Source organism: Microplitis mediator, chromosome 3 (assembly GCF_029852145.1).
Source record: "Microplitis mediator isolate UGA2020A chromosome 3, iyMicMedi2.1, whole genome shotgun sequence".
Classification (NCBI taxonomy): Eukaryota; Metazoa; Arthropoda; class Insecta; order Hymenoptera; family Braconidae; genus Microplitis; species Microplitis mediator.
Window position 1 is genome coordinate 3,135,895 of NC_079971.1, and position 14,211 is coordinate 3,150,105.

At 25.0% G+C, this 14,211-nt stretch overlaps 1 protein-coding gene across 6 annotated transcripts in view; it reads right to left on the reverse strand.

Annotated features, from left to right (window-relative positions):
• Positions 1 to 168: 168 nt before the first annotated feature.
• Positions 169 to 14,211, reverse strand: part of LOC130665690 (RNA-binding protein Musashi homolog Rbp6) — a 531,909-nt gene continuing 517,866 nt past the window's right edge. For 5 of the 6 annotated variants that reach the window (XM_057466190.1, XM_057466188.1, XM_057466187.1 and 2 more), the window contains 4 exons: positions 13,603 to 13,668; positions 10,583 to 10,854; positions 10,283 to 10,342; positions 169 to 9,481 (listed from right to left, as the gene is read on the reverse strand). In XM_057466190.1, coding sequence (XP_057322173.1) covers positions 10,301 to 10,342; positions 10,583 to 10,854; positions 13,603 to 13,668 — 380 coding nt within the window. In that variant the 3' untranslated portion in view covers positions 169 to 9,481; positions 10,283 to 10,300. The remainder of the gene's footprint in view (positions 9,482 to 10,282; positions 10,343 to 10,582; positions 10,855 to 13,602; positions 13,669 to 14,211) is intronic. The other variant, XM_057466191.1, reaches the window with a different exon arrangement.

A 14,211-nucleotide genomic window follows, 5' to 3' on the forward strand; every position in this document is an offset into this window, starting at 1 on the left:
GCTCGATCTTACAGACATTTTATCTCTATTTAATGTCAGATTATTTTCCTCTTTCTGGACCAATAGTTTTGTTTTTTTTTATCACAAAACATCCATCAGCCGTTTTGATTAGAGAGCCATCATAACAATAAGTGATAACATTTAATTTAATTATCAAATTAATTAGTAAAAAAAAAAAAAATAAAAATTAATGATTTTGAAAATTAAAAATTTAATAAATAAAATAATAAGAAAATTTAAAAAGACTCTCCTGTCAAAATTAGGCCTAAGTTTTTTTTTTCATAAATATTCTGTACATTATAATTATAAATCATCATCATATATATCTTATATACCTTAAAAATTAAATGTCATTATTATCGTTTAGTGTATGTATTAAAATTGAAACTGTACGTACTTAGATAGAGTAACTTCTGTTAGCTTTTGTTGCTTCTGTATTTTAATAATAATAATAATATTATTATTTATATATTCAAATACATAATCGTATAATTAAATATGTCACTAGACGTTATTAATTATATTTATTTGTATTGTTTCTTTGCGATTAGTAAGAATATGTAAAATTGTTATTTATTTTTTTTTTTTAATTATTATTATTTTGCTTTAATAAATAAATCTCGTTAATTAAGCATCCACATAATTGTTTATTTATACATGGAAAAAGATTAAGAGTGGATTATTTATTGCTTGTTATATTGCAGGTTTTCCCTCGCCGTCTTAAACCGTCTATCAATTTTTAAAACTCATTTATTTTATTTATTATTTATTTTTTAGTTTTTTTAAAACTCTTTTACACTCGTACACTCATTCATACTTTTTATATTTACTTTTTATCCCAAGTCACGACAAATTGACTCTTGACTATTTTTCTTCCCGCAATTTCTTTATCGACTCAGGTTTTTTTTTAGCAAAAAAAAAAATACGGGATTCGAACTAGTCCGCGTTGATCTTAGAGCTTAAGAAATAAAATAAAAACTGTGGGTAATTTTTTTTTTTTAATTAATAGTAAAATAATAATAATGATTATTAATTAATAATTAATAATTAATGATAAAGATAAAGAAGATGTGTAAATAAAAAAATGGTTAAGTATTTTTTAAAACATTTTGTATTCCATTGTTAACAATTTTAAATACGAATAGAAGTGAAAGTACATATTTTGTTATTATTATTATTATTATTAATAATATTAAATGAGCTAATTATTGCTCATTTGTTTATTACATTGAATTGAAAGCGCGTGTATTTTAATTCAAAATATACATACTACACACTTTATTTAATTAATTATTTATTATTAATTAATTCATAATTTTATTTATTATTGTTAGTCAATAAATGTTTTTTTTTAATTATAATTATAATTTATAATTACAATAATAAATTTATATAATTGTGTGTCTGTGTGTATGTTTCAACGTAAATCATCAAAAACATTCGCAAATACGTGTGACACTTAAGCTTATATACAATTATTACGTTATATTGCTTTGGTTTATGTATAAATAAACTTATTATTTTTTTTTTACTCATTTTTAAACAATTATTCTTATTTTTTAATCATATCCAAAAAATTTTTATTCAATTTTAGACATTTTATTAATATTATTATTTTTTTTTTATATTTATATATATATTTATATATATTAATATATCAATAATTACGCCGTTTGTGTAACGCTAAAGAGTAAATAATTATGTGTATAAAATAATTATATTTTTTAAAAAGTAGTGCCGTCTTTCGGAAACTTTGAGTTTAATTAATTAATTAATTATTGATAAAATTAATTATAGTATTTAATTAAATATATAAATTATTTTTTTGAAATTTAATTACTGCAATAGGTTAAGTTTTGTTAAATTATTAAGAAGAAAAAAAAATTTTAAGGTTCTGTGACCGCCATTTTGGCGCGTCACCATTTTGTAGCTGCCGCCATTTTGTCGACATATAAAAGTATGGAAATTTTAATTATCGCTGGTATTTAATAATAAAAAAAACTCATCGTTTCAAAAAGACTGCGTACACTGTCTTTGATTAATTGATTAATTAATTAATAAACAATAAAATTTGTTTCTTTTTATAAGAAAAAGTGTTGGCTTTAAAATCGCGCCAAATTTGAATGTATTTTATAAATTAATTGAATAAATTTATTTATTTATTTAAATAATCCCGTGTCTTATATTTTGAGTGTGTATGTGCGCGGGCGCAAATATAATAATAATAATAATATATATTTTTATATACATATTTCACGTCTCGTACACACGAGAATGAGGGACGTGAAAGAATTGCTTAAATAGATTTACAATAAAAGTTTAATATAGGATTAATTATCGTTATTATTTATTATTATTATTAATATTAATAATCAATTAATATATAAATTAATTAATTATTTAATTTTATTAATTATATAATCATTATAAAATAATAACCAAGTTTTGACAATAATTATTATTTATTATTTATATATATTTATATAGATTTTTTAAAAAACAATAATTAACAAAAAATAAAACAAGTGAAATAAAATAATCGTGCGATCGTATACTGATCGTTTTAATTTTTTTCTGCCATCATGGCCTTAATTAATTTTTATTTAATCAATAATAATGGTCAAAAATTGCCTATCTAGCTACAATCCATTCCACATTACGCGCTAATTTATTTCTGTCAACACACACGCACTCACTCTCCGCATTTTTTTTTTTTTTTAATTATAGCTTTCAAAGACTCGATTACTCGTTCGTACATTTTTTTGTTGCTTTGCTTATTTATTATCGTTATTATTATTATTATTTTTTTTTACTTTTGTTTATATATTTTTTTAGTTTTTTTGAATTTTTATTATTTTTTTTTTTTTTTTTTCAATTTTTTTTGGGGATGATTTCTTAGATTGGGAGCAAACCACGGAGTCCCAAATTGTCCGAGGAGAAATTACTTAATTTACATTTTAATTAAATATTTATTATTATTATTATTATTATTATTATTATTATTATTATTATTATTATTTATTATTATAATTATTTATTATTATTATTATTATTATTATTTATCATTAGTATTAATATTATTTATTATTATTATTATTATTATTATTATTAGTATTATTTATTATTTATTATTATTTGTTGTTCATTTTCAATCGTCGACAAACTATAATTTTTTTCTCTTTTTAATCTAAATTGACGCTTTTTTAATTTTTTTTAATTAAGCAATTACATTGATAATTAAACACGTGAACAATAAGTGAGATTCGATTTTGTAAATTTAATTTAATTTTTTTTTTAATAAGCAATTGGTGATTTTATTTTAATTATTAACTAATTGTCATAAATTCTGAAAAAAATAAAAAAAATTTTTTTTTTCCTAATTAATTATTTTGATGACAATTAATTAATAAATACATTAAGTGATGTGTAGTTGAAACAATGACATTTAATGATACATTAATATATAACATTCACCATTTTCTAATGAGCACAAAGTATTTGTTATTTATTTTATTTAATTGTTTTATCTAATCCCGAGTGTATTCAAAAACACATGTCATATCAAATTTATTGTTTCAATAATTACGATATTGCTTCGGGAATAGTTATGTATATATAGCACACATAAGTGACATTTGTTTTTATAAACATTTACGTGAACATTAATAATAAATATACAAATGTTTATTTATTTATTTATAGTTTTCTTTATTATTCTTATTATTATCATTATTATTATTATTATTATTATTATTATTATTATTATTATTATTATTATTATTATTATTATTATTATTATTATTATTATTATTATTATTATTATTATTATTATTTTCTGTATAAATTAAAGCATGTAGTTTTATTTATATTTATAATTACTTTTGTTATTAAATAAATGTATTTATTATGAAAGTGGATGTTTTAGCGACATACGACGGCAATATTTTTATTATTGCGTTTATTATTTTTATTATTTTTACTGGTAACTGTCGGTGAGTTTTTTAAAGCCGCGGCAGCTGTCGTTCGGAGAAACAAAGGATTTACTGATTTGGACTTTAATTATTTTGCGGATGAGTTTGTCAACTTGTTAACGTATTCAGATATTTTTTTATGTTTTTCAAATTTATTAAGCGGAATATTTTATTTGCTGACGACGTTTGTTTACGAATTTACGCTTTTGTTAAGGAATAAATCATTCTTTTGAAGCTCATGGAAATTTAATCTAGGGAAAAAATAGTATCGGGTCTGGGGGTAGAAATTATTTGGATTTTTTGTGGCTAACTCGGGTCGATTTCCAGTATAATTTTTTTTTACTATTCAAAAGAAGGTTGTAAGTATACAGAAATAAAAATGTCATTCGAAGGCTCAAAATGTCAACTTTCTAAACCCATGGTAATTAAATAACTAAAAATTTTTTTAAGATTGACGGATAAACTCAAAACCAATTTAAGGATAACTTCAACTGATTCTCGTAGCTCTGTCTTGCAGAAATTAATTTTAATTTAGTGGAATAAATAAACTCGAAAACTTATTGTTTAAGCTTAAATTTTTTTTTCTAAAATTACCCTGCGTCAATCTGCTTCCGTCTTATTGAATGACTAAGCGAAAAAGACGACTGTTGCTAAAAATTATCACAACTCGGTAACAAAAAATCGTACATAGCTCACGCACTCTCATTTAAAAGCTTAAACTTTAAGCTTTCGATCGATTCAAGCCGACATTTTTTCCTCATGACTGACAGTTGGAAAACGAAAATAGAAAAAAAATAAAATAAATTGTGTTAAATCTTTTCTTTCCGAGCCTCAACTCTTCAGCAAACTACCCAACATTTAAATTTCCAAAAACATCTTCAAGTAGAGATTTTAAACTTTCCCGCGTCTTCTTTGTGCCTCAATGATATTTAAAACCAGAGCCACAATCTTTTCAATAAAGATAATTTATAAACCAACAACTTTTAATTTATGAATAAATAAGTATTAAAAATCACGCGCACATCAGACATTTTCCGCGTCCAAATAATCAGACCCGATACTTAATTTTCCATGAAAGATTAATCAGCACCTTTTACTTAAACCCAATGAGATCTTGTATACTTATAAACTAGTGTTACGAAAAATAACATTTATTTATAGCATATACCCTTTGTTATTTATCAACCACAAGAGAAATTGAGAAAAGTCCAAAAATAAAATTAATACAGAGCACAAAGTATTAACCGAAAAGTTACCATTTTTATTGAATGAAAATCATAAAAATGGATAAATTTATTGAAATTAAATATTTTAAATAATTTGAATTTATCTCCAGCTGCCGCGCGAAAAATTCTGCTCAATAATATTTCTTATTTATCATAAATTTAATAATTAGTTTTTAATTAATTTTTTTTAATATTCGTTAATCTAATATTTAATTAATAATTTAATTAGTTTTTTTAAAAATTACATTCTTTGAGCTGGTGTTATACCCTTGTAGTGGTGATTCATTTTTACTGTCGAAAATTTATAAAATATTACAATGAATAAAAAAAAAAAAATTTATTACAAACAAAAAATAAAAATTAATTACTAAATTTTCAAAAGAATTTTCCATTTTATTTAAAAAAGACACGTAAGCTGAGGTTCATTAATTAATCAATCAATTAATTAATTAATATAATAAACGCTTTCGAGCGTACTATCAATTTGTATTGTTAATAAATTTGTCAAGTGGATTTTTCATGGGCTTATTACGACCTCGAGTGCTTTATAATTATTATTTATATATAAAGACGTTAATAGTATTTTAATTAATTAATTAATTATATTATTATTAATATTAATATTATTATTTATTATTTATTATTTATTATAAGTAATAATAATTATACATAAGCATTATATTTTATTATTTTTAAAAATTTTTTATTTTATTTTATCCAAAAACTCTTCATCATAAATAAATCGCATATTCATGAGACATTAATCGAGTATTGCTAGATTCATATGAATTGACACCAATTGCGTAGGTCAGGCACACACGCCACGAAAAATACATCATACAAAATTCATACAAACTGATAGTTTTCTCGTTGTTATCACAAAACAAGTGTTCGGATTAATTTTATATATTTTTAATTTATTCATCAATTTTTTAAAAATAAATAAACTAATCAAAAATTTTACCCTGTTTAATTGAATATAATTTAACGGATTAATTTATTATTTATAATTTTTATAAATTATTAACGTGTAATTTGGATTACATTTTTAAAATAAGACTTGGTAATTTTAATACATATATTTATATATATAAATTTAAATCGAATCAATTTATATTTTTATACTTTGGTTCAAAGCAACCTCTTATTTATTTACGTGCCGTCTTTTTTAAATCAATAAATTTATTTCGTTCACTCGACCCACTGCTTAGTAATTATTTTATATTCTATTTCAGTAGAAGTTATTTTATAAGATGTTTTTTTTTAATTTATATTTTAATAGAATATTTTAATAAATCATATAAATGAAATAAATATTGTGGGCTTATTATGAGAGTATGATCTTATTAAAATATGATACTGAATTTATCATGATTCTGAAGATAGCAGATAATTAAGAATTTTTTGAATTTTTTTTTCTACTACTTAATTACAAAAAAAAAAAAAATAAATAAAAATATGCATGTGGAGAAAATTGAATCATCTATGAGTGCAATTATTTGGAATATTTTTTTTTTTTTATTTATTGTTTTTTAAGAATTTAAAAATTAGTAGTCGTCGGCCAAATTTAAAATCATAATTTATCCGACGTCTAATAAGTTTTGAATTTTTTTTAAAGAGATAAATTATTAAAAAAAAATATTTTGAAAATTTTCACCTGTAGTTTTTTTAATTTTCTACATGTGCATTTTTTTTTTTTTAATTGATTTGTTAAAAATAAAAATCCAAAAATTATTCATTGTCTGTTAACTTCGAGATCATGAAATTAGCCGTCTAATAACTTTTGAATTTTTTTTAAAGAGATAAATTATTAAAAAAAAAATATTTTGAAAAATTGCACCTGTAGTTTTTTTAATTTTCTACATGTGCATTTTTGAATTTTTTTTTTTTTTGTAATTAATTAGTATAAAAAAAAATTCCAAAAATTATTCATTGTCTGTTAACTTCGGGATCATGAAATTAGCCGTCTAATAATTTTGGAATTTTTTTAAAAAAGATAAATTATTAAAAAAAAAATATTTTGAAACATTGCACCTGTAGTTTTTTTAATTTTCTACATGTGCATTTTTTTATTTTTTTTTTTTTTTTTTTGTAATTAATTAGTAGAAAAAAAAATTCCAAAAATTATTCATTGTTTGCTAACTTCGAGATCATGAAATTAGCCGTCTAATAATTTTGGAATTTCTTTAAAAGAGATAAATTAGAAAAAAAAAAATATTTCGAAAAATTGCACCTGTAGTTTTTTTAATTTTCGACATATGTATTTTTTTTTTTTTTTTATTAAACTTGATAAAAAAATCCGAAAATTGTTAATTGTCTGCAAACTTCAGGATCATATTAAAATCATATAATTTTTTACATTGTAAAAATTTTTCGGAGTGAACGCGGATTAAGTCTGGAGTAAATGCGGAGATGTTCATTTATTTAATTCTCTTCGTATTCACTCCTGATTTTTACAGTGTAGAGTTTTGATTACAAATAAATTTCAAATTAATTTACAAAATTATGAGACTGAGATTTTTTAGGAGAATGAAATCTTTGTTTTTTTTTTTTACAGTAAATTTCTTATTAATTGGCCTTTTCCGTCATTGGCTACTGCACATATATTTATATAAACAAATTGTTTATCTCATATTTATTAAATCGCTGTTTAATCTCAGTTAGAATCCATCCTTCAAAACGGATCATAATTTAAAAAAAAAAATTTCCTGTTGGAAATTCCATAATTAAGTGAAGTAAATATTCTCTTTACTAAAAAAACTCATTAATTATCGAATATCAACCCATTAATAAAAATTTTATTAATTAGAAATCTTTTATAACCAATTTCTGTAGAAAATAATGAAATTAAGAAAATACTCTCCATAAATAAAGTCCATAAAACAGGAAGACGAGGCCTCAACCCGTGGCCGCTCGAGCTATTTTTTGAAACCAATTACCATTAATTAATCTTGTATCTTACTTGCCCACGGGCATATATATATATATGTATATTTTTCAATTAATAATTATTTAATATCCTCATTAGTTATTATATTCTTTTATTATAGTAAACAATCGTATTTTTTAGACCGCAATGGGAATTAAAAAACCAACGGCCCTAAAGCTTTTGCGTTATCGTTTAAAATTAATTATCATTACCGTCTCAATAAATCGCACGTGGAAGAAACAAATATTGCAACACACATTTATTATTATTATTATTATTATTACTATTAATATTTTTATTACTTCTAAATCGTTTCATTTGCGCGCGAAATTCAAATTTATACAACGCGCGCTTTTTTAAAAATTTTTTCAATTAATAGTTTAATTATTATCATTAATTAGTTAATTTATTATTAATATAAATTAATCAAAAATAATGGAAAAAATAAAATAATAATAATAATAATAATAATAATAATAATAATAATAATAATAATAATAATAGTAATGATAAGTGAATCTTAAAGATTACGCTATTAATCATCAATTAATTATCATATATTTATTTATTTATATATATATTTATATATTCATATACTGTATAGACTTACGTTAATTAGCATTTATTAATTAATTATTTAAATTCATTATAATAATAATAAATGTCGAGAATGGGCGTGCGCGTTGTTTATCCAACCTTTTAATTATTTATTTATTATTAATTATTATTATTATTATTGTTATTGTTGATGTTTATTAATAAATAATTAATTTTAATGCAGTCTCGGTCAATCTGTGTCAATCTGTGTCCCCGTGTCGCCTGTGTGTAGTGTATAGTGCCTGTACTTTTTTTTAATTATTTTAATTAGTTTATTTTTTGTAAATTGGATCAATTTGCTTCTGGACGAACCGAGCATTTTTTTTTCATATTTTTTCTTAGGTATATTATTATTGCGGGTCGATAACTCGTCCGCGGATTCGCCTCGTGCTTGATTGTGAGCGCGGATCCGAAAAATTTTTTTTTAGTCATCCCAATATTAATATTAATTGTTAGTATCGATATTAATATACATTTATGTATATATTTATATATACATATATATATTTTTTTTATATATAATGTATAAATAATAATTGTATTTTAATTATCATTTTAATTGTTATTGTAATTATATTAATTAATAATAATAATAATAATAATAATAATAATAATAATAGTGATAGATAATTATAATTATATGGTATAATTAAATAAAAATTTATTCCAGTCGTCCAGAAGCCAGCTCACAAATTTACAAGGCGTTCACATTTCTCGTGCCGTTAATGATGGAATAGCGCGTTGCCCTCTCGTCCATCCTGAAATTTAAGATTCATTTTAGTCATTTTTTATCGGATTGCTATCATAATTAATGGTAATTTCTGAGGTTAGGATTTTTTTTTAGCCACTTCAAAGTTTTACTTTACTCTTATAAAAAAACAATCAACTAAAATAATATTAATTAATTTTTTTTGTATAAAATAAAAGTGAATTAAGTTAAATAATTCATAATTTTATTAATTTTATTTAAAAAAAGTAAATAAAAATTTGGAAAATAATTTTGACAAATTGTGAGGTTAGAATTATCAAGTATTTTTTGCCGTAATAATTTAAGGCCATTCTCAGACATTGCCCGCCATTTTTTAAAAATTTGAAATAATTTTCAACTGTCAGCGTATCAAAATTTTATCGATTAATTAAAAAAAAATGACAGCATTAATTTCAAAAATGGCAATTTTGCTGAGATATAAATTTAAAAAAAAAAATTACTTACAGTTGATAATAAATTTTTTTTAAATTCTACATCTCAGCGAAATTTTCCTTTTTTTCAATTAAGGTTTGAATTTTTTTTTTAAATTAATTAATAAAATTTTAATATCGTTATGAAAATTAAAAGTCATTGAATATTTTCAAAAATTAAAACAAAATTTGTTAACTAAAATATTAAATGTTATATAGTTGGTAAAAAAAAAAAAAAAAAAAAAAAAAGCGGATTATTTTGTCAGTAATAATTAATACGGCACAAGTACTCGTGATGTAAGTATGTTGAGACAGAATTTTGTCTCTCTGACAATAGAAGGCTTAAAAATAATTCCCACAGGGTGATTATGATTACGTACTTGTTGTCTTAACAAGGCTCAATGGTAGCCATTAGTGAACGCCGCCGGTATCAGAGGACCCTGAAACACGACAAATAAATCAGAACCGTCTCGATGGATTTTACGAGATGAAGCCACAAAAAATAAAAACCAATACATTTACAAAATGTCTGTCAAATAATTCGTCACACAACACAGACTAGTACAGTTAGTAATGTTAGTCAATAAATTTATTGTTTTACCAGTAATCAGCAGCATGGAATTTATTTGTCATTTTTTTGTTTTATTTTTTATTTGTGGGGTCTTAGGTTTCAAACTTACGGGACTGTAGTTGAGCGGGGCGCGAGATACTGCGATCGCGGGAAACGCGGTTGTAGGGGGCTGTGGACTAGCTGCGGCCTGTACGTAGCTGGCGACTGCTGAGTCCGCGGCTGCGGCTGCCACTGCGGCTGCTGCGCTCGAACTGTACATGTCTATTGGCCCGGGTGAGTTGGCCGCAGGAAATGATCGGCCCTGGGGCCCACCGTGACCTCCGGCCCCGTGTGGTGAGGCTGGCTGAAACCCGGCTTGTGCTGCTTGGTAGTTGTTCATCACTGTAAATAATTCTTCCTTTACAATTTTCTCTTACTTCTATTTCATTTTTTTTTTATTGTTTCCATTAACAGAAAAAAAATTAAATGTTTGTCTTAGGGGCCATTCATGAAATATGTCACGCAAAATTTGACTTCTATAATCCCCCCCCCCCCCCCTTTCGCCACGCTATGTCAAATTTTATGCGATACTCCTGTCAATATTTTGTCACAAATTATAGATCCCTCCCCCCACCCACTATGACAGAAATATAGACATAGAAATATTTATATAACAAGAAAAATAAAATTTAAAAGAAACCGATAGAAAAATTTGAAAAATTGTTTGATCTGCGAATGTCATACGTAAAAAAAGGTGTAGTTGAATTTACCACAATCGGGGACATATACTACACTGACTAGTAATATATAGGATCACTACACATTTAGTAATGACTACTAGCCTACTGTGGTACACAAACTGTAGTAACATCTACTACTGTCGTTGGTTAAAACAACTCCTTGGTAAATGACAGCTGTGGTTCTTACTACCCCACATCATAGTTTATAATTTTTTATCCTTAATTTATTTATTAAATATATATTAATTGATATTTATTATTTATCATGGTATTTAAAAAGTTTTAAAAATTTTTAAATTTATATCATATTGTTCGCACAAAGAGTTTTTAAATATATTAAAATGGATTTGTAAATAATTAATTCGAAATGTCACACGCACTAAATTTTTAAAGTACATTTTTTTTTCTATACGTCATGATATTTATTTTTCATTTTGAATTATCTTTATGGCAAATTAATTCTTGTATTACTAACACAGTTTCATTGAATATTTAATTTTTGTTGATATAAAATACAAGCGCGTAATTTTAAAGGTTATAATTGATACATTTAAAGATGTAATAATTATAAGTACAATTGTGGAGCTAGTACAACCACACAGTGGGGTAAAAAAGTTGAAGGTGGCGCTGTCGTTTTCGTTTGTCAGTCATTTTACTCCACATTGGAGTAGATTGTAAAAATTATGTGATATTGTGTACTCCAAAAATAGTGATACCAACAAATTCTTATAAAATTGTGCGGTTAAAGAAACCACAGGACGAGCTTTCCATACTACATTGAGTAGTTACTGAGCCTACAAATTTTTACCCCAGTCGAATAGTAAACAGAACTACTGCAGTAGAGATTAATCTTATACAGTGTCATTTATGCTACTCCATTTGTCGATACGATGTCCACAAAGTAGTTCAATTACTAGTTTACTGTGGTAAATTTACACCCCCATAAGTGCGAACGTATTTTATGAACGGCCCCTTAGAAAAATTTAATTAAATCAACTTGATTAGTTCAGTTACGAGAAAATAAAAATCCATGCATTGATCTCGGAATTTTTTTTCAAATAAATTTCTTTTAAATATTTTATCTCATTTAATTCATATAAATTTAATCTAAGACACTTGGGAATTTATAAAAAAAATCTAAGAAACCAATAGCTATAAGCCCGCGAGTGCGTAAATGAGATTCAAAATAATAGCTAATAGAGGATTTTTAATGGCCAGTAGCCGCAATGAATTTATTTTAGCGAGGAAAAGTTTTTTCGATTCTTTCAAGATGAGGATTTATAACGCGGATTGGAGTGGAGAAGAATTTAAAAGTTCTAGGAAAAGTAGCGATAAAAAAGATGAAGCGGCAGTAGAAGAAGAAGCAGAAGAAGAAGAGAGAGAGAGAGATTTGGTATGATGACAAACCGAACGTGCAGCGTACAATCTAAAAACCCATTCAGCTTTTAAACTCTCGACAATAGCAAACGGTTACAAAGTTTGGTCTAGTGGGTTGGGATGGCCGTAGGGCGCGTGGGTGGACGCGATTCAAAAGTTTGATTTATTTGAGAGGAGATTGCGAGCGGCAGGGTGCTCGGATATATATCGCGCTCTCCTCTGCGGGGAAACAGAACAAAGACCGTGGAAAAGTGAAAGAGATTATTTTTTTTATATAAAATAAAAATAAAGAAAGTTTGCTCAAGGCTTTGTTCCACATACGTTTAAATAAATAAAATTGTTTATAAAATGTATACACGGAAAGAAAATTATGGCAGCGGTTCCCATAATTTTGTGAAATTTTTTCCTATACCATCATAGGAATTACGACCATAAATTATGGGAGCGGTTCCTATAATTATAGGAATGTTTCCCATAATTATAGGAATAGTTCCTATAATTATGGGAATGATACCCATAACACTATAGGAATGGTTCCTATAATTATAGGAATGGTTCCTATAATTTATAGGAATACTTTCTATAATATTATAGGAACCATTCCCATAATATTATGGGAATGGTTCCTATAATAGTATAGGAACTATTCTCATAATATTATGGGAATGATTCCCATAATGCAATTGGAATGGTTCGTATACCATTATGGGAATAGTTCCCATAATATTATAGGAATAGTTCCTATACCAATATCGGAACCATTCCCATATCATTATGGGAACTATTCCCATAATGGTATGGGAACTATTCTCATACTATTATGGGGATGGTTCCCATAATATATGGGAACCATTCCTATAGTAGTATAGTTACTATTCCCATACCATTATTGGAACCATTCCCATAATGCATAGGAAAACTTCCCATAATTTTCTTTCCGTGTACATATATATTTTCGTATCGTGGTTGGATGTTTTATATAAATATATTATTTTCAACAGGAACGCGTGAGATTTTATTTTTAATAACGTACCAGAAAGAGCTTGCGTTAGCAAAGGCGTGTTGTTGTTTGGTGTGAGTTGTCCGTTGGTAAGATCCACTGAAACACAAAATTTTTATTGACAACTGATCGATAATTATCGCGGCTTTCATTATTTTCATGTTTATTTTATTTATTATTTTATGTTTTATCGACTCTCTTATTCGTGTCGTCACGCTGAATATTTGACTTTTTAACAGACAAATTGCTGTGATAACAATACTCTAAATTAAATATATTTGTTAAATATTATTGGAAGAGAGAGTTCCATTTATAATTTAACAAGTCCAATGTGTTGCTTCGTGGTAGTGTATAGAGTTATATTGACTTTTAATTATTTGGACGTGACGGTACGAGTCAGATATGAGAACCGACGTGCCAGAAATGTATGAAATGCGACGCGATTTAACGTCGCTGATAAGCTATGATTCCATTTTTTTTTATTTATTGTTATTAGATCTTAGTATTTAAATTAATAAAAGTGAGGGCGGATTTTCGGGGTACTCTCCCATTTAAATTTGTGAATTTTTAATTTTGAACCGTATCATTTATAATTGAATAAATAATTTGTTTATATGAGCATTAGGGTGGGTTGAAAAAAAA